Genomic DNA, 22433 nt, shown 5'->3' on the forward strand with positions numbered 1-22433 from the left:
TGCCAAAAGTACCAATACCTGGTTAAATAACCAAAGTATCACTGTGCTTGATTTGCCAGCAAACTCACCTGACCTAAACCCCATAGAGATTCCATAAGGTATTGTCATGAGGAAGATGAGAGACACCAGACCCAACAATGCAGATGAGCAAAAAGGCTGCTATCAAAGCAACCTGGGCCTCCATAACACCTCAGCAGTGCCACAGGCTGATCGCCTCCATGCCACGCCGCATTGATGCAGTAATTCATGCAAAAAGAGTCCCGACCAAGTATTGCGTGCATTTACTGTACAGGCTTTTTAGTAGGCCAACATTTATGAATTTAAAATATTTTTTTTTCAGTTGGTCTTATATAATATTAAACATTTTTGAGATAATGACTTTTGGGTTTTAATTGGCTGTAAGCCATAATCATCAACATTAACAGAAATAAACACTTGAAATAGATCACTTTTTTTGCGTTTCCCTTTTTGTATTGAATTACTGAAATAAATTAACTTTTTGACGATATTCTAATTTATTGAGATGCACTTTGTATGTAAATGGATAAAATGACTAAAGGATTGTTGTATATACCTAGCATGTACATCACTCATTATGTTAAACATAATGTATATTCAAAGAATTTTAATGTTACAAAATGTACTCTACCCTTTCTAAAGTCAAATGGACGGCCCCTTGAAATGGCGGTGGATGTTGGCTGCGGGACTGGACGTTACACTTTACCTCTAGCTCCTCACTTCAAGAAGGTCCTGGGACTAGACATCAGTGACTCCCAAATAAGTGTGGCTAAGCAAATTTCTCTGGCAAAAAATGTGTCATACATGTGAGTACTGAACTGGATTTATAATTGTCTGCTCATATGAGAGGATATGACATAAGTGACACTGTCAAAAATCTGTTCTCTTCCTGTAGGGTGGCTCCTGCTGAGAAGTTACCTCTGAAGGATGCTTCTGTGGATCTGGTACATGCTGGTTTAGCAGCTCATTGGTTCACTATAGACAAGTTTGTTAATGAGGCAAATCGAGTGCTGAAGACAGGAGGATGCTTGGCTGTCCATTCTTTTGAACCATTTCCTGACTTTGAATATAACAATTCTTCACACAAGATGAATGAAGTAATGTCAGAGGTAACTTACTGATGAATATTGGATGTAATTAGAAATGGGCAAATAATAAAATATTCGGCTTTGGATTACTCGAGCTGAATCATTTCTATTATTCGTGTATTTGTTCCGAAACACAAACCAAAAACAAGTCAATGGGAAACTTGAATAATTTTCTAGAGGATATTGGAAGTAGCTCTGGGAAGGCTGTTAAAATTCTACAATGGATAGAAAAGTGTTGAAACTGAATGGGAACAGCATGAGGAAGATGCCTGGATGAGTTTCTGACTCACATTTGGTTTCTGGCAATAATGCTGTCAGAGTATTATGACACTTTTATGGAGTAACAGTAAGGGGTACTTTGCACGCTGCAACATCGCAAGCCAATGCTGCGATGCCGAGCGCGATAGTCCCCACCCCCGTCGCAGCTGTGATATCATTGTGATAGCTGACGTTGCAAATGTTATCGCTACGGCAGCTTCACATGCACTCACCTGTCGTGCGACGTCGCTCTGTCCGGCGAACCGCCTCCTTATTAAGGGAGCGGGTCGTGCGGCGTCACTGCGACGTCACACGGCAGGCTGCCAATAGGAGCGGAGGGGCGAAGATGAGCGGGATGTAAACATCCCGCCCACTTCCTTCCTTCCGCATAGCCGATGGAAGCCGCGGTGACGCAGGTAGCAAATGTTCCTCGCTTCTGCGACTTCACATACAGCGATGTGTGCTGCCGCAGGAGCGAGGAACAACATCGGACCGTCGCGTCAGCGTAATTATGGAATTCGCCGACGCTACACCGATGATACGATTACGATGTTTTTGCGCTCGTTAATCGTATCACCTAGGATTTACACACTACGATGTCGAGAGCGACGCAGGAAGTGCGTCACTTTCGACATGACCCCACAGACATCGCACCTGCGATGTCGTAGTGTGCAAAGCCCGCCTTAAGCTTTATTGACAGGCAGGAGGTAAGCATATATATAAGTGACCGGGGGTAGATAATCTGGCAACAATATAGTTTAACACACTACAATTTCTAGCTGGCGTGCACCAACAATATGATGCCACAACTATTACAAGGATGACTGCAACAGTAAAATTCAGCAAGCACAATTTATTTTCAACTGCACAGCACTAACAACCTAGTGAGCCTCTGCTACTCTGGCCACACATAATGTGCTCAGGCTACGGAGGTCTACACTATGCCCTATTAAGTGTGCACATTAAGTGCACACAGCAGTAAAGACTCATGGTACAGTTGAGGGGGAACAAGTCCACTCCCGGGAGCTTGGTATTGTTATGCTCGTCGGTGCGCACTTCTCCTTGCAGAGTAGGGGGACTCGTCTTCTCACTCAGACCCAAGGTCTCCTCTGGGTCATGTCTCTTCTACTATTCGGACTCTCTGACCTAGGAGTGTCTCAGTCCGGTACTTGATTGATAGTGACCAAGGCTCTCTCACGGTCCTGCTCGCTGTATCTCTTGCAGCTAGCACTCTACCTCTTCTCAAACCATTGATCTTGGCTCAAAACACAGGCAGTGTCTCCTCTCTCGCTCACTCTCAAGAGACCCAAGGTCTCTTGTTCCTGCCCAAATTCTTCTCCTGCTGTTTTCCCTTTCCTTGGGAGGGATTTGCCGAGTGTACCCCATTGGTATTTCGTAGGTGATGGCCTCGGTACAACCAGTCTTCAGCTTGGTGAGTGAATGAGGCCTGGTTTTTCCACAGCATATCTTCTACTGCTGCCCGCAGATGCTAAGGGCCAAGAGATTTCATGTTCAACTTAATTTGTTCCAGGATGGTTCGTCCACTCCATTCTGGAGACGGCGTCTTTTCTATTCCCCCAGAGACCTCCACACTGAACCTTCCACCGGAGACAAGGTTACTTCCTTCTGCCTCACCACCTCACTTCTATGTAGGTACACTGGCCATTTCTCTCCTCAGAGGCAAGCGGACTTCTCAGGGACCCACATTTATAGCCCTTACCAGGACTCATCCTTGTTAGACCATAGCTAGCGTGCGAGCTATCATAACCTCCTGGTCAACTCTTCCCAGGACTGCTAGCTCAACAAGCACTTCATCCCTTCAAGTTTATGTTAAGTCCCGACTGGCAGGCATAGCACACTTTCTTGCTTTGGGGGCAGGACCACAGGCCCTTTTCTAGAGACCTGGATGACCCCTACTTACTGGTGGGCTGGGACACTCTTCTGTGTCCTACCAACGTGGATTAATAGTTGGAAGGCCTCCTGAAGAGGTTTATGTGAGGTGGCCTTCTTCCAGTAGCCAGGGTCTCACTTTATAAACATGTTCTGGTCTTGTTCACGAATAAAAATTCTGTGGAAAGAGAAGCGCAATAGGGTCTTACCCCGGTATATAGGGGGTCTTAAATATGCAATCCTACTCACCAAAGGGGGTTGTGAAAGTCACAACTCCTATGCAAGCATGTAACTCCAGGTCACGGCAGCAGTCCCCAATTGGCAGACAACAGAGAACAGTAGAGAAGGGTTTCACACCGCGCCAATGACCAACAATTCCTGTAAAACTCTGTTAAGCAAGGTTCAGATGAGTTGTCCTTCTACAAGCCTTGCTCCTGACCTCCTTGTAGCATAAGTGACCTCCTGGTCTTCATCATCCATTCACTCTAATTTCCTTGTCTCACTTCTCTATGAACACCTGTTCAGGTCTCTAATGGAGAAGTCTTGTAGTATTGGATATCAGTTCAAGAACTATATACCCGGTATCAATCCACCATGGGGTACAGCATGTAGCTCATAGCCAGGTGTCTCTACCTGACACCTGGCTATGAGCTACATGCTGTACCCCATGGTGGATTGATACCGGGTATATAGTTCTTGAACTGATATCCAATACTACAAGACTTCTCCATTAGAGACCTGAACAGGTGTTCATAGAGAAGTGAGACAAGGAAATTAGAGTGAATGGATGATGAAAACCAGGAGGTAACTTATGCTACAAGGAGGTCAGGAGCAAGGCTTGTAGAAGGACAACTCATCTGAACCTTGGCTTAACAGAGTTTTACAGGAATTGTCGGTCATTGGCGCGGTGTGAAACCCTTCTCTACTGTTCTCTGTTGTCTGGTCCTGTTCACGGAAGATGTTCTTGCCCATTATCACTGGCACCTGGCACATCTTCTTTAGCAGGCTGCGTGACTAACAGGATTCCTTTACTTCCTACATTTTTCCTACAGACACAAACATTCAACCAGACAACCCTGTGACCATGATTGGTCGTTGCTTGACAACAGTCACCTGGATCAGGGTCTCCTTTTCTGGCTTGGCCATCACCTGGAAGTGTCAATTGAAGTAGGCCTTGGGCATGGTCATTAATTGTGACCTGGTGTCCCCCAAATAGTCCACAGGAACACCTTAAAATTTGGCACGTAGGATGAGACGTCCTGCAATTAGATGCTCATTATTATGAGAAGTGACCTACCTTTTCGCCTTGCCCACAGTGTGCCGCACTACTGCAGGGGTTGAGAGTTTAATGGTGGCTCTTATTGAGTTTGGGTGCTATTCTGACACTCTTTGGCAGGTGTCCTCGGTTTCCACATCTTTAACATTGGCCTTCTGCAGGTCTTGCACCACCTGGACTAGCACCCCTTCTCTGTTCAGATTCCCATCAGAGTTAGCGATGGGCCACTGCCTCAGATGGAATTTGAAGACATGTGAGGCCAGGTCTGCCTAAACCCACTCTGACAGGACTCACCATAACGGTATGTTGTAGAGTCCCAGAATAAACTATTCCCAGAGTATCCGGTCAGCACAACCCATGCCATTTATCCCATTCGCTTTTTTTTTCGCACCTCTGCTAGAACTTCTTGCAACGCTGAGGCATGCTAGGAGATACCCTCTTCCTCCTGCAGCAGGCTATAGAAGAATGTGGCCTGGAGACATCACGCACTAGAGATCTCACTGTATATCTCCTCCAGGAACCCCACTAACTCCTTCAGAGGGTAGTGAAGGCAATATCCACTTCTAGGCCTGGGCTGATATTATGGACCTTCAGGGCCCCCTGCAGCCAGGGCACGCAGTTGGCCAGGGGAATATTATTGCAATCAAATTTCAGTAGCACATTGAGTATGGTGCCCATCAGAAGGGTCCTTGCAGGGGTTCTACCATTGTCTACCACACCCCCATTAACATTAGTTTCAGCATTAGCAATAACATTCCCACCGTTGTCTGCTGCCGCTATCTTGGTAATTCTACCCTGCTTGCTGCGCCACTTGAAGCAATGGCTGAGGGACAACTGCAGTGCAGGATTCAATTGCGGTACGCAGGACGAGGTTGCAGAAACAAGGGTAAAGCTTTATTAACAGGCAGGAGATAAGCATTTATATAAGCGAGCAGGGGTAGATAATCTGGAACCCGTAAAGTTTAACACACTGCAATTTATAGCTGGCGCTCACCAACAGTATATTGCCCCAGCTATTACAAGGATCACCACAACAGTAAAACTCGGCAAGCACAATCTATTTACAATTGCACTGCACTAGCAACCTAGCTCTCCTCCGCTACTCAGGATGCACAGATACCATGCTCTAGCTAAGGAGGCCTATGCTACAACCTGTTAAATGCGCCCTCCTGTAAATACTCAAGGTACAGTTAAGAGGAAACAAGTCCACTCCCAGGAGCTCAATGCTGTGATGCTCGTTGGTGCGCACTTCTCCTTGCAAGGCAGGGGGAACTGTTTTATTCGGATTTGCCAACCTAGGAGTGTCTCAGTCCGGTACTCACTCAACAGTGACCAAAGCTCTCTCATGGCTGGCTCGCCGTATCTCTTGCAGCCGGCACCGTACCTCTTCTGAAGCCATCATTCTCAGGCAAAACACAAACAGCTTCTCCTCTCTCACTCTCAGGCGACCTAACTCAAAACTCTTCTCCCACTCTTTTTCTTTTTTCCACACTTTTTGGGGATGGGTTAGCCCAAGTTCGCAGTTGAGAGAGGAAGCGCTGCCTGAACTGTCTAGTACATAACACACAGGAAACGGAGGCACTGCCTCTTCAAGAGCACCAATCGCCAAGCTTTACCTATATAACCTAAAGGCAATGCTCTACTGGTGCTGTCATGATGCTTTTTTACATATCTAAGAAAAAGACTGATGGTGCATCCTATCTTTCTAATTTAAACAGGTGCAAACTGAATATGAAACATAGTAACAAAAAGGAGACAGTTGCTCATTGCAGTACTAAGATATGTGGAACAATGAATATGGGAAAATAGACATGCATTACTGCTATGAAAAAAAACATATAAAAATTGAAATACTTAGCACACAAAATTGGCCAGATTTTATGTGAGCCCATAGGCCAGCGGCAAGGCGACCTCCCATTTGTTGGGTCCCTATCAAAAATGCTTCTGTTTGGGTTAAAAAAAACTACAATTGATGGGCAAAGAGGAACCTGCAAATGGAGCATTAAAATCAACTAAGGCGGGCTTTGCACACTACGACATCGCAGGTGAGATGTCGGTGGGGTCAAATTGAAAGTGACGCACATCCGGCATCGCATGCGACATCGTAGTGTGTAAAGCCTAGATGATATGATTAACAAGCGCAAAATCGTCGTAATCGTATCATCGGTGCAGCGTCAGCGTAATCCATAATTACGCTGACGCGACGGTCCGATGTTGTTCCTCGCTCCTGCGGCAGCACACATCGCTGTGTGTGAAGTCGCAGGAGCGAGGAACATCTCCTACCGGCGTCACCGCGGCTTCCGTAGGATATGCGGAAGGAAGGAGGTGGGCGGGATGTTTACATCCTGCTCATCTCCGCCCCTCCGCCACTATTGGCCACCTGCCGTGTGACATCACTATGACGCCGCACGACCCGCCCCCTTAGGAAGGAGGCGGGTCGCCGGCCAGAGCGACAGTCGCAGGGCAGGTGAGTGCATGTGAAGCTGGCGTAGCGATAATTTTCGCTACGCCAGCTATCACACGATATCGTACCTGCGACGGGGGCGGGGACTATCGCGTGCGACATCGCAGCATCGGCTTGTGATGTCGCAACATGCAAAGCCCGCCTAAGTTTGAAGACCAGGACTGCTCAATCAGAAGGCATGACCCTGTAAACTGAGAAAAAGACCAATGTCACATCCTATCTTTCTAATGTGGACAGGTGCAAACTGAATATGAAACATAGTAACAAAGAGGAGACAGTTACTCACTGCAGTGCTGAGATCTGTGGGGGTCACAGTTGGGGATCTTACGGTGTCGGAATCACTGCCTGGGTAGTTGAAGGGGCGGGCATCTTTTTACCTGTGGACACAGAAATGCAGTTTGTGGCCCAAAAAGCACATGAAAGAAGAGTTTTGCCGCATTTTTTGTGTATTTTTTAAAGGAGAAACAAAATATGGTAGAATAATTGATATATGACTATGATAGATAGATAGATAAAAAATAGAAAGAATAGAATTGATACAATAGATAGAAAAAAATAACTAAATAGCTCGATAGAGTGATAGCTAACCTAGCCAGCTGTTTTTAAAAAATGTTTTTGATAAAAAAATGACATACGGTCCTTTTTTTAAATTATGTGGGGTCCCCCCATTTTTCTAAAACCAGCCAAGGTACAGAAATCAACTGGGGGCTGATATTATTAGGGTGGGAAGGGCCATGGTTATTTGGCTCTTTCTAACCTAACAATAGCAGCTTGCAGCCGTTTCCAATTCTAGCGCTGGACCCAGCTCTTCCCATTCATGGTGCGGTGGCAAACAGGGTAATAAATGGGGTTGATGCAGTTGTGATTTGGCAGCTGGCATCAAGCCCTGGTAATAGTAATGGGTGGGCATTTACTAGACACCCCCCATTACGAATTCCATTATTTGAAAGTAATAAAAACATTTTTATTACAAGAAAAAAAACGACTCCCTCCCTTGTTGACCAATTTATTAAAACATTTATAAAAGTACAAAAGGTCCACCGTAATCCATTTTGATGTCCTCCGATATTCTCCAAAGTTGAACCTGAAAAGACATAAAAAGAGAAATTAATTAAATAAATAAACACAAAAGACACCCTCTTTTCCAATTAATTTCCTGTCAAATCCCTAATCCAGGTATACCATAGTCCAAATCTGGGGTGCCCTCGTTGATCCCATACTCACTGGCACATTGAATGGAGCCTAATTTGTGACAAACAAAAACTTCCAGCAGTGCGGACAATGCATGTAATCACTCATACAAGCACAACACGATACTCACCACGAGAATTTTTATGTAATTTTCCGAGCCCAAGCCTCAAGCCTGAGGTCTGCTAATCTCTACTTATAAGATTAAGTGTGCCAATGCTGCTGCTATATGTAAAGGTAGTCTCCAAAATTTACCCATGGGGATGACGTCTGCCACATGCACAACCAGTGAGATTGACAGATACACAAATGAAAGAATGTGTCCCTTGGTGGGTATTGCACAGAGAACAAATGAGAGGATATCTCCCACCAAGACAAGAAATCTGTGGATCATATTATGCAGGTGACGGGAACTGGTTCAGAGCTCAGGTGAGGGACCTCATAGGACCAAGTGTGGCAAAGTTGCTGTTCCATATGTGTAAGGGCAGCCCCCAAAATTATCCCTGGGTACAATGTCTGCCACATCCACAACCAGAGATGTACAGCTTCTCAAATGAAAGAATGTATCCCTTGGAGAGTATTGTACAAAGACCAAATCAAAGGATATCTCCCACTGAAATAAAGAGATCGGTGGAGCTTATTATGCAGGTGATGGGAACTAGTATAGAGCTTAGGGAAGAACTTAATAGGATCGAGTGTGTCAATGCTGCTGTTCCAGTATATGTAAGGGTGGTCTCCAAAATTACCCCTGGGGATGACGTCTGCCATATCCCCAACCAGAGAGATTTACGGCTTCTCAAATGAAAAAATGTGTCCCTTGGAGGGTATTGCACCGAGAACAAATAAGAAGATATTTACCACTGAGACAAGAGATCTTTGGAGCGTATTATGCAGAGGATGGGAACTGGTACAGAGCCAGATGAAGGATCTCGTAGGACTGAGTGTGTCAATGCTGCTGTTTCACTATGTGCAAGGGCTGACCCCAAAATTACCCCTTGGGGCTGTCTGATGCACACTGGAAGAGACGGTGAGAGGGGTCTCAGAAAAATTGTGTTACCAATGGTAAAGAGTGGCACTCCTAGAGCATACCTCCCAACATCCCAGATTCAACGGGCCTGTCTCAATTTGAGGGCTCTCTCCCACAGTCCGCTGATTACTACTCTTGTCCCGGCTTCTACCCTTAGTGCAGTGAACAAATTAACTCAAGAAGAGCAGTGCAAAATTAAATTCTCATCTGCCTGGATTTACCAGGGCACAGCTAGAACTCATGAACTCTTTCTCCATAAGAAGAGGCTCTACTATTGAGCCATGGCCTTCATTGAATGGCATATAAGGATTTGGTAATCTTGATCTGTATTTCAGGCAGAGAAAGCAGAGGTAAATTATTCAACTACAGTGCCTTGCGAAAGTATTTGCCCCCCTTGAATTTATCGACCTTTTCCCACATGTCAGGCTTCAAACATAAAATTTCAATGTTATGGTGAAGAATCAACAACACGTGGGACACAATTGTGAAGTTGAACGAAATGTATTGCTTATTGTAAACTTTTGTAAAAAAGAATAAACTGAAAATTGGGGCGTGCAATATTATTCTGCCCCTTTACTTTCAGTGCAGCAAACTCCCTTCAGAAGTTCATTGAGGATCTCTGAATGATCCAATGTTGTCCTAAATTACTGATGACAAATATGTCATCTGTGTGTAATCAAGTCTCCATACAAATGCACCTGCTCTGTGATAGTCTCAGTGTTCTGTTTAAAGCCCAGAACGCATCATGAAGACCAAGTAACGCAACAGGCAGGTCCGTGATACTGTTGTGTAAAAATTTCATCTCAAACAAGGAGAAGACTGATCAGAGATGCAGGCAACAAGCTCATGATCACTCTGGATGAACTGCAGAGATCTACAGCTGAGGTGCGAGAGTGTGTCCATAGGACAACAATCAGTCATACACTGCACAAATCTGGCCTTTATGGAAGAGTGACAAGAACAAAGCCATTTCTCAAAGATATCCATCAAAAGTGTCATTTAAAGTTTGCCACAAGCCACTTGGGAGACACACCAAACATGTGGAAGAAGGTGCCCTGGTCAGATGAAACCAAAATCGACCTTTTCGGCCACAAAGCCAAACGATATGTTTGGCCTAAAAGCAACACAGCTCATCACCCTGAACACACCATCCCTATTGTCAAACATGATGGTGGCAGCATCATGGTTTGGGCTTGCTTTTCTTCAGCAGGGACAGGGAAGATGGTTAAAATTGATGGGAAGATGGATGGAGCCAAATACAGGACCATTCTTGAAGAAAACCTGTTAGAGTCTGCAAGACCTGAGACTGGGACAGAGATTTGTCTTCCAACGAGACAATGATCCCAAACATAAAGCAAAATGTACAATGGAATGGTTCACAAATAAATGTATCCAGGTGTTAGAATGGCCAAGTCACAGTCCAGACCTGAACCCAATCGAGAATCTGTGGAAAGAGCTGAAAACTGCTGTTTACAAACGCTCTTCATCTAACCTCACTCAGCTCGAGCTGTTCGCAAAGGAAGAATGGACAAGAATTTCAGTCTCTCGACGTGCAAAACTGATAGAGACATACCCCAAGCGACTTGCAGCTGTAATTGCAGCAAAAGGTGGCACTACAAAGTTTAAACTTAAAGGGGTCGAATAATATTTTACGTCCCAATTTTCAGTTTATTATTTTTTATACAATTTTAAAATAAGCAATAAATTTCGTTCAACTTCACAATTGTGTCCCACTTGTTGATTCCTCGCCATAACGTTAACACTTTTTATCTTTATGTTTCAAACCTGAAATGTGGGAAAAGGTTGAAAAATTCAAAGGGGCTGAATACTTTTGCAAGGCACTGTACATAGAGATGTAGGTAGGTAGATACTGTACCTCTATGTAGGTGAGAGAAGCAGGGGGATTCTTTTGTTCCTATAAAACTACTATAAAAAACTGAGAAAAGTTACAAAAATCTAAAAAAAAAAACTTTTAATTTCACACCTCTCTTGGAATCAAACCAGCAGCTTTAAAACATGCTCCTGTAGCCCTTAGCTGCTGAGCCACAAGGTCTATGATCATAAACCAAGGATTTTATGTAGCTGAACCTGCATTCTAGACTCTTACACAGCAGATTACACTGGACATAGCGATCCAATGTACAGACCAGCATTTCTATCTCTTGTCTTCTAGAGGTAGAGGAAAATAGACTTTTTTTTATTGTAATAGAATTCCTAAAAATAATTAAAAAAAAATAGAATAATTTAATTGATTGTGTTTTTTTGTTTTTTTTTCTTAGAAAATCATAAACATCACAAATCAGCAAATAACATGGACATATTTGATGTCCCTGTAATCATAACGAGCAGCACAACACAGTGATCAGATTATTTATGGGGATCAGTAAATGGAGTAAAAACATGGCGCAATTGATTATTTTTCTCTATTAAACCCATAAAATGTATCGCTGAGGCCATGTTCACACGTAGCGTAAATGCTGCATTTTTTCTGCAGGTATCCGCACCACACAGCACAATAATAATCCTCTCTCATTGCGTGTTTGCTGCGTTTTTATGTGTTTTCCCCAATAGTTCATAAATGTTTGGTGTAGATGTGAATCCATGTTTTTAATGCATTTTAACACTACAGAAAAGCTTTGATTCGGCATTTAAAAATCCAACAGCACTTTTCTTGCTTGTGTTTCTTTTCATTCTCCACAAAGATATTTATAGAGAAAAAAACACCCTAAGCGTACACTGCAGCGGCCTCTTTAGACGCTCCGAGGGTGGAGATTTCATAATATCTCATCAACTTTTCTTGGACATATTTAGTCCGTGTTCACATGTAGCATAAATGCTGCATTTTTTTCTACTGATTGTGGATGTGATTTCATGAACTCTGCGGTTTTGATGCTTTATTTTTCTCTAGAGGCTTCTATGTGAAACTTAAAAAAAATGCATGGAAAAATTGCAGTTACTTTTTTATGTGCGGAATCAAAGCTTTTCTGTACTATAAAAGCACTTGAAAACGCGGCTTCACATCTGCACCAATCACTATGTGATTAGAATGGGGTTGTCTTGTACTGTACTTTTAATTACCTCCTTTATTTAAGGTTCATTATTTTGTCAAAATTTTGGCTGAATAAAAACTTGTGGCCAGACCAATCATGTTAAAAACTTCAGTGCTTGTTTTTATTAATAGGTTTTTATTTTACATTTTTGTAGGTGTGGGATGTATTGTACCAGTATTTTGATAATGTAACACATGACATGTTTTATCAGTACCAATATATATATGATGCCATTCCATTAAAAGACAAAGAACGGTAAGTTTTTATTTGCTGGTTGTTCACTTTTCTATTCATGAAAGCATTGTTGTAAAAGACCAGTATTTATAGTTTCCCTGTAATGCTGATTTCCATATTGCTAATTACTGGTTAACTGTCCCAGCATCTAGTAACAAAAATAAAGAGATCTGTAGAAAAAGTATTTCTAAAGATCCTTTATGTGATGCTACTGAGCACAGTGACTTGTCACAAGGGCGTTATTTCCCCCGACTAGTCCACCCCCTCAGCATGTTAGCACTCCCACAAGGGGGAGTGGGCCCTGGGGAGGATGATGAGGGGAGTAGTGATGGCAATGGCCTTTGGTGCTGAGGCGTGGGGTGGCGGCGCCAGTAATAAGAGTCCGAGTCGGTTGCTGTGGTTCCAGGTGTCTTTACTCACTTTTTATGCCACTCAACCTGGTAGTACCAGTCACCCGCTGTGATGGGCCCTGTCGAACCTGGATTCCTTCAGAGGTCAGTCCGGTGTAGTGCTCGGTGGGTTCCTTCATCCTAGTGCCTTGAGATTTGGATCCCTAAAACTACTTGGGGACCTCAGTCCGTCTCGAGTAGTACTCTTGTCCATATCCTGTTTTTGCCCAACATGCTTCTTGCGACCCTGTTGGCTATTTGCCATGAAGCGCTTGATTGTTCGGTGATCACGCTTCAAAGGTTTGGCAATTTCAAGACTGCTGCATCCCTCTGCAAGACATCTCACAATGTTGGACTTTTCAGAGCCCGTCAAATCTCTCTTCTGACCCATTTACCAAAGGAAAGGAAGTTGCCTAATAAATAAGCACACCTTAAATAGGGTGTTGATGTCATTACACCGCACCCCTCCTCATTACAGAGATGCACATCACCTGATTTACTTAATTGGTAGTTGTCTCTCAGGCCTACACAGCTTGGAGTAGGACAACATGTATACAAATTATCATGTGATCAAAATACTCATTTACCTAATAATTCTGCACACAGTGTAGTAAGAAAAAAATATGGTTTTGGTAACAAAGCACTCTAACCAGTTTCTGACACCATGGGGCGCTTTCCCATGAACTCAGCCCCCAAAACCACTTTCTTGTCAGGCGTCATCATAGTTGCATCCAACTAGGATTGAACTTTGATGTACAAAGTTTACCCAGGAGATGCAGAATGATCAAACTATGTCCCTGTATGGTCAGACACAGCCATTACACAGTACACAGCAAGGACACATATATAAGATTATCTCAGCACAGGAACATTTTTTTAAACACCTCCTTGTATAACTGCCCATGAATTGAGGAAAATCAAGCATGAAGCTGCCAAGATGCCATTTGCCATCAGTTTGGCCATATTTCAGAGCTGCAACATTACAGGAGTATCAAAAAGCACAAGGTGTGCAACACTCAGAGACATAGCTAAGGTAAGGAAGGCTGAAAAACGACCACCTTTGAACAAGAAACATAAGGAAAAACGTCAAGACTAGGCCAAGAAATATCTTAAGACTGATTTTTCAAAGGTTTTATGGACTGCTGGAATGAGAGTGACTCTTGATGAGCCAGATGGATGGGCCAGAGGCTGGATCAGTAAAGGGCAGAGAGCTCTACTCCGACTTAGACGCCAGCAAGGTGTGGATGTTTGGTACTGGTATGGACTGGTATCATCAAAGATGAACTTGTGGGACCTTTTCGGGTTGAGGATGGAGTGAAGCTCAATTCCCAGACCTTCTGCCAGTTTTTGGAAGACAACTTCTTCAAACAGTGGTACAGGAAGAAGTCGATATTGTTGAAGAAAAACATGATTTTCATGCAGAACAATGCTCCATCAAATGCATCCAACTACTCCACAGCGTGGCTGGCCAGTAAAGGTTTCAAAGATGACAAAATAAAGACATGGCCCCCTTGTGCACCTGATCTGAACCTCATAGAGAACATGTGGTCCCTCATAAAATGTGAGCTCTAAAGGGAGGGAAAACAGTACACCTCTAGGAACAGTGTCTGGGAGGCTGTGGAGACTGCTGCACGCAATGTTGATCGTAAACAGATCAAGCAACTGACAGAATGTATGGATGGTAGGCTGTTGAGTTTCATCATAAAGAAGGGTGGCTATATTGGTCACTAATTTTTTTGGGTTTTGTTTTTACATGTCAGAAATGTTTATTTCTAAACTTTGTGCAGTTATATTGGTTTACCTGGTGAAAATAAACAAGTGAGATGGGAATATATATTTGGTTTTTATTAAGTTGCCTAATAATTCTACACAGTAATAGTTACCTGTACAAACAGATATCCTCCTAAGATAGACAAATCTAAAATAAAAACACTCCAACCTCCAGAAATATTAAGCTTTGATATTTATGAGTCTTTTGGGTTGATTGGGAACATAGTTGTTGATCAATAATAAAAAAAATCCTCTAAAAGACAACTTGCCTAATAATTCTGCACACGGTGTATTGTTATTATTTTACCATGTTGATTAAAATATTCCATTTACTGCACTGTGCCACATAAATTATATCTCAAGCACCTATTCTTCTCTTCTAGTATTACAGATGTATGTGACAAAATTCAGCTGTCTATTCCAGAAATGATTGGATTCATCCAAGCCATTTATATGTTTGAGCGGTTCAAAGAAAAAGATGTGAAAGGAGCAGAGAAATTGCTAATGCAAACTGAAAAAAGGTGTGCCATGGCATTTAATATTTTATTTTTACTATTTATATGATGTATAATCTTTTGGTTTTCATTTGGGAAGATTGACATAGGTAAATTAGAATTTTAACTGTCCTGAAGAAGAAACACATATGGAGTAATTTTCTGGATCTAGAAATAACCTAATTTTCCATTTTTGATTTTCATTTTTTCTTCCCTTTCTTCTAAGAGATATAACTTTTTTATTTTTCCGTCAACATAGCTGTATGAGGGATTGTTTTTTGCGGAACAAGTTATACTTTCAAAAGAAACCATTACTTTTACCATATACTGTAGAGTACTGGCAAATGGGGAAAAAAATCCAGGTGCAGTGAAATTGCAAAAAAGTGTCATTCTGCTATTGTTTTTGTTTTGTTTTTGTTTTTTTTATTTACCTTATTCCCTATATGGTAAAACTGATCTGGCTTATGATTCCCCAGGTCAGATTGAGTTAGTAGATACCAAACATGTATAGTGACACCGCAGGAACGAGGAACAACATCGTACCTGCGGCCGCCGCCAATGAGGATGGAAGGAGTTGGGCGGGATGTTATGGCCGCTCATCTCCACCCCTCTGCTTCTATTGGCTGGCCGCTTAGTGACTCCGCTGTGACTCCGCACGAACCGCCCCCTTAGAAAAGAGGCGGTTCGCTGGCCACAGCGACGTTGCGGGTGATAGTGATGTTGTGCGCCACGGGCAGCGATTTTCCCATGACGCACAACCGATGGGGACGGGTGCTTTCACCAGCGACATCGCTAGCGATGTCGCTGTGTGTAAAGTGGCATTAAGCTCAATGGACCCAAGGTGCTTTAACAATTGGAAAAAAACTCACTTACCGGACCAGAACTCCTCTGTGATCATCAGCTGCTCAACTGGAGCATTGTCATTCTGTTAAAGCTAGACAAAACACTGCTGCTTTTGCTCCTATGGAATATCAACACTGCTGCCAAGCAGCAGCCATTGATTGGCTATGGCCAACATGTCATACCCTGTCAATGGAAGGAGGACTCTGGATCCCGAAAGAGGAGTAGTACTAGTGTGGCACCCCTGACTTGGTCAGGAGCCACTGAGTACTGCACCCATGCTGGGTGAGTGCAAACAGGTAATCCAAAAGGCTGGAATAGGGTTTGTACGCACAGACTCATAGTGACCTGGTCTCACACACCATTGAGGGGACCCCTGGGTAGACCCAGGAGGGGGTGTGCCTCCACATCCAATCAAGGAGTGCAGTAGAGAGGCTGGAAGCTAGGTTGCAGCTGCAGTCAGGAAAAGGAGCTGGAGGTAGCCAGTCTAAAGTGGAAACACAGGAGAGCGGACACGCTAGTCAGACCCTGCTGTTTTGAGCCGTAACCATGGAAGACCACCACAAATCATTGGCAAAAGGTAACAAGAGCATTGGCAACTAATCTGGCCGCCATCCCCTTACTAACCATCACAACTAGAAGTAGCCGAGGGGTGAACTAACATCCTGTGCACCGCGAACCCAGACGGAGAACTAACTATCCTAAAGGTAGAAAAGATGAATAATTATCTGCCTCAAAAAAATAGACAAGAATAGCAAGCCCCCCACATTAAAAGACTGCGGTGATATAGGAAAAACACAATACACATATAGATGACAGGATTAGCAAAAGGTGAGGCCCCCGCTGACTAAAATAGGAAAGGACAGGAAAGGGACTGATGGTGGCCAGAGAAAAACCCTGCAAAATACCAACTTCCTGATAGTACAAAAAGGCCCTCAGATCACACGATCTAAACTCCGTCCTATACCAGGTGCCCTTGTCATACCAATGAACAGAAAACAAGAATCATAACAAATTCAACAAGTCACAAACACATGGACTCAAAGGAGCTATACTCCACACAGAACTTCAGGGAGTTCCCCAACAAATCACTGAGGGGGAAAATCCCTGCATGCAAATAAAACTGAAAACAACCACAGCAAATGACAAACCCAGATAAGCAAAAGAACCAGACAATAAATAAAGAGCAAGAACTTATCTGGGATAGATGAAAGAAAATGGGGGGAAGCCAGCACTGCTTATGAGTGGGATGCAATTATGATGAGATAAAAAGTGTAACATTCACAAATTCATTCCTACTTTATCAATTCAATGAGATTTTTAGCAAATGATTGATCAATGATTTGAGCCCCCCTGCCCCGTCACGGCAAATCTCTATAAGGGGGGTCCCTACACTACAGTATATAATATACATATGTACCATGTGGTCTCGTGTGATGTGCAGGACCATATAGGAACACCACCTACCTGAGAAGTGTCAGAACCGCTCCCATGCTGCAAGGGCTGACAACTGCGAGTAAAGAGGCAGTCCAGGTGCCTGCCACTAGCACAATGTCTGAACTAGCCCCCACAGTGTCAGACCTGCAGACATGGATGAAGGGCGGAACAGCCCCAGGCAGGTGGTGCTTAAGTACTAATGCCTAAGGAACAGGGGGCGGTGGCTGTGTGTGAACAGGCACCAACATGCATTTTGGTAGGTGGTGTTCCTATATGGTCCTGCACATTACACGAGACCACATGGTACACATGTATATTATATACTGTAGTGTAGGGACCCCCCTTATAGAGATTTGCCGTGACGGGGCAGGGGGGCTCAAATCATTGATCAATTATTTGCTAAAAATCTCATTGAATTGATACAGTAGGAATGAATTTGTGAATGTTACACTTTTTATCTCGTCATAATTGCATCCCACTCATAAGCAGTGCTGGCTTCCCCCCTATTTTCTTATCTGGGATAGATGTGGTGTAGAGCAGGATGAAGCAGGCTGGAGATACAAAGAACAACTGACATCCGGCAACAGCCTGCAATCAGACCAGGATTTAAATAAGCAGAGAGTTATCAAAGGAAACACCCATTGCACAACACACCTGGTCCAAGTTCAAACCATTTCTTGCCACCAGAGGGAGTCTCCCAGCAACCAAAACATAACTAACATTCACAACACCCTGCACGTGTAGTGGCCGGTGGCGGGGGAGAACAGTCACCAGATGTTGGACAGAAAGACGCTGAGGAAGTCAGCTGGTTGTGTACGGAGACTTCTGGTGGCTCGGTACGCACAGGGAACAGGTCGTTTGGATTGGCTGTGTGGGCCCTGACTATACATTTATAAGTCACCACTCATGGGGCTAACGGTTTGCAGCATTTGGTGTATGGACCCTGCAGGTGCCACACCATCTTTGGCCCTCTACATTTTTCTTTCCTGCTCGGTCCCCTGAGGAGTCACTATTCTGTGATGAAACCCGTCGGGAGGCATGTGGGGTGGTTGTGTACAAGGACATAGGTTCAGATGTGGACCGTCCTTGTAAGGATGGGAGTCAAGGGGGTTTAGGGCAAGTTACATCAAGCCCGGACTTCAAGCCCCGCTGTGACCCCCCCAATAAGAAAATGCTGTGCTAAGTATTGGAAGATCATCTAAATGGGCGAGACCCTTCCATATTTTTGCTTTACTTGTGTGTTTACTAATCAGTAAAGAGGTAAAAGGCTATATCCTGCTGCCAGTAATTGTGGGACTGACATATCTAATGTTATATATATATTGTATGTTGATAGTAGGACCACTGTCCTTCATCCCCTATACTATTGTGCATATTGACAGTCTGACCATATTACCCTAAACACACATGCTTGTTATCCCCTTACGGTAATTGTCCAAGGGTACCCTTACACTGTGTGAGAATGTGGCGCCCTGGACAAGCCAGGACGTCACAGAAACTACAACAACACACCCCACACCCCGGTTAGGCACACCAGTCACACACAAATCCTTGTTGCCTTCCTCCGGGGGCTGATGTCCACACCAGGTGGGGCGGAGCCAGGCGGTTGGCCCCGCCCATCGAGGAGTTCACAGCCCTGGAGTGGGGAAAAGGACTCAGAACAATTTTACCGTTGAGGAAAGTGGTAGTCGAGGAGCTGACTGACCGTGTCCGGGTACATGGCCCGGGGACGTACAGCAAGGTTGGCAGACGGTGGTGACCGTCTGCAGGCGAGGCCGATTGACGCACAACCGTAAGGACCGGGGTCGGGCGGTGGCCCGCCGGTACCGGATCGGGGAGCGAAGAAACGCCAGCACCACTCGGCAGGGCCTACAGACCAGGATCAGGCTTGGAGTCGCCGTTAAAGCGGTCAAATCCGTCAGCGATGGGAACCTTCGGGGTTCCTCAGCAGCCAAAGACCTGACTGAAGGCAACCGCTCAACCGTGAAGGGAAATACAGCTACCGCCACAGCTAGAGTTCCCAGGTTCAGAGCCTGCGGGCAAAGAGGGGCTCCTCTAGCAACCACACCGCTGGGGAGCGGGCTACCGGTGGGAAGCCATCGAGGCCGACAACACACCAAAGGTGCAGAGAGAGACAGTCACCGCCAACCTACCGGGAGTGACCACCGCAGCCGTCTGTGGGACCCGTCCATCCAGCCGTTTGTTTGACCAGAGACTCCGTGTACGTTACTGGCTGAGTGAGTACCACTGTGCCGTCTGGCACTGCGCTGCCCCGCGACCCTGCACTTCCCCAACTCCCGCCATCCATCTTCCAGTCCACATCACCGGGCCCCGGGACCACCAAACCCCCCTACCCACGGAGGGGAGAGAAACATCTCAGCTGCTCCCTGTCATCGCTCCCGGGATCCCCGTCCAGAGCAGCGGTGGTGTCCCATTATCACCACAAACCGTGGGTGGCGTCACGAACTCAATCCCCAAACCAAACCAACCCCTTTCACTCACGGGCAAGGAGCGCCGCTCGAGTCCCCGGATCCGGCCCATCGCTCGAGCCACCGAGCAGCAGCTGCAGCAACCTGACCCGAGCCACGAGCGCGGTCGAGCAGCGGCTCACCCCCCCGCCCGTGACAGGAACACGCCGCTGGGGAGCGGGCTACCGGTGGGAAGCCATCGAGGCCGACAACACACCAAAGGTGCAGGGAGAGACAGTCACCGCCAACCTACCGGGAGTGACCACCGCAGCCGTCTGTGGGACCTGTCCATCCAGCCGTTTGTTTGACCAGAGACTCCGTGTACGTTACTGGCTGAGTGAGTACCACTGTGCCGTCTGGCACTGCGCTGCCCCGCGACCCTGCACTTCCCTAACTCCCGCCATCCATCTTCCAGTCCACATCACCGGGCCCCGGGACCACCAAACCCCCCTACCCACGGAGGGGAGAGAAACATCTCAGCTGCTCCCTGTCATCGCTCCCGGGATCCCCGTCCAGAACAGCGGTGGTGTCCCATTATCACCACAAACCGTGGGTGGCGTCACGAACTCAATCCCCAAACCAAACCAACCCCTTTCACTCACGGGCGAGGAGCGCCGCTCGAGTCCCCGGATCCAGCCCATCGCTCGAGCCACCGAGCAGCAGCTGCAGCAGCCTGACCCGAGCCACGAGCGCGGTCGAGCAGCGGCGCACCCCCCGCCCGTGACAGGAACACGGGCCTTTGGCTACCCGCAGGGTGATCCAAAGTGTATTTTTTAATATATCGCACAATTTTAATGAGTAAGATTAAAAGCTAGGTTTTATATTTATTTTCTCACTGGTGCTGTTCATTGATCTAAGTTGTGAGCATTGTCCCCGCAGAATCACCAACTGGTGATTCTATTTGCTAAATATCATTACCTTTTTTATCTCTAAATTTGGGGTGCGTCTTATAATCTGGGGCATCTTATAAAACGAAAAAAACGGTACTTTCCTAGATTTATATAATGGCTAAATTATAGAGATCTACTTTTGACAGACAGTGATATTTAATATTAATATTGTATTTTGCTGTTACAGTTTTAAAGCACCACTCCAACTTTTTTTTTATTTCAGCGCTGGAATGGTGCTTTAAATCTAAGTCCCCTGCCCCATATTTTACTCATTCTCCGTCGACTTTATATTTTTACAGCGTCACTCTGGTCGGCGGATTCCTGTGATTTGTGACCTGCGGCAGCTCCAGTGTTTCATAGAGCAGCTGGAGGTAACAACTCAATATAAGGCTATGAAGTCTATGAGAGCCTCATTCTGGCTCTCATAGACCTGCATTGAGAGTTTGTGATGTAACTTCTGCCAGTCAGAATTTATGGATGCTGCGGGACAGGAGGGGTGCTGAGAAAGGATAAAGCAGCCAGAGAGTAAGTATAATACTGGGAGCAGGGGGCTTACATTCACAGCGCCACTCCAGTGCTAAATAAAAACCTGCTGGAGTGGTGTTTTAAAGATTCATGTACTTTATTTCAATATATACCATAAAGGGTTAAGGTATACTTCAGAAGTCCACAACAATATAAAGCCAGACCTATAATTGAAATAAAAATTCATCAGTATTCTCAACATAGTAAAAAAAAAACAAACAAAATTATTAGCAAAGGTTTAGTCTTAAGTTAAAAAAGACATGTAAGGTTTGAGATATCATGGGAAGGGTTGGGAAATTTGCCGTGGTGGACACTAATGCACTTCTCCCACAGATCCAACTGTACAATATTACATTCGATATAACTTATAATAAAAAAATATTTTTGCAATGAATCATTGAGAATAAATCTTATTTTTACAGATTCCGAGAGATACTTGGAGAAAACGCTGATTCTGACTGCCTGAACATGCATATGAAATACTACTGCGTCCTTGCTCGCAAACATTAAAGTGGAAACCTTGCAAATACAAATATTCAGAGTGGAGTATTCATTTGTCTTGTCATATTAACCTCTTCCTGACATGGCCAGTTTCAATTTTTGCGTTTTTGTTTTTCAATCTTCATCTTTCAAGAGCCATAACGTTTTGGGAATTGTTTCTACGGTGTATATTGTGAAGTAAAAATGACCTGGCGATATGATTCTCCTCCTCAATGCGATTACAGCTATAAGAAACGTGTCCAGTTTTTTTTATATTATTTTAGTTGTGAAAAAATTGACATTTGTAATAATTTTTAAACCGTGTCACCATATTCAGAGACCTGGCTGCAATGTTTTCATTTTTTTAGTTGATAGAGGTTTGTGGGGTCTTATTTTCTTTGGGGCGAGATAATCGACCATAATAAATGCAATTTTGTTGTTTTTAATTTTTTTTCTGTTTATCAATTGGGTTCACTTATTTTATTCTTTGGTAGATCAGACTTTTACGAATGTGAGCCAAGTAGATATGCCAATTCCAGACTTGCACCAGACATGTACGGCAGATGACGTTGAGGGCTTAAACTGAACTACCGTAGCATATGAAATAGTAATGTCATTTAGAAGATCCAAATGTAAGTGTCTGCGTA

General features: G+C 44.6%; 1 protein-coding gene across 1 annotated transcript in view; it reads left to right on the forward strand.

Annotated features, from left to right (window-relative positions):
• The window catches only part of LOC142245930 (putative methyltransferase DDB_G0268948), a 33492-nt gene extending 11571 nt beyond the window's left edge, over positions 1-21921 (forward strand). Inside the window, exons 2-6 of the mRNA XM_075318938.1 lie at positions 661-824; positions 914-1127; positions 12414-12514; positions 15036-15173; positions 21729-21921. Of these exons, the coding sequence (XP_075175053.1) occupies positions 661-824; positions 914-1127; positions 12414-12514; positions 15036-15173; positions 21729-21816 (705 nt within the window). The 3' untranslated portion in view covers positions 21817-21921. The remainder of the gene's footprint in view (positions 1-660; positions 825-913; positions 1128-12413; positions 12515-15035; positions 15174-21728) is intronic.
• The last annotated feature ends 512 nt before the right edge of the window (positions 21922-22433 follow it).

Source organism: Anomaloglossus baeobatrachus, chromosome 7, assembly GCF_048569485.1.
Source record: "Anomaloglossus baeobatrachus isolate aAnoBae1 chromosome 7, aAnoBae1.hap1, whole genome shotgun sequence".
Taxonomy (NCBI): domain Eukaryota; kingdom Metazoa; phylum Chordata; class Amphibia; order Anura; family Aromobatidae; genus Anomaloglossus; species Anomaloglossus baeobatrachus.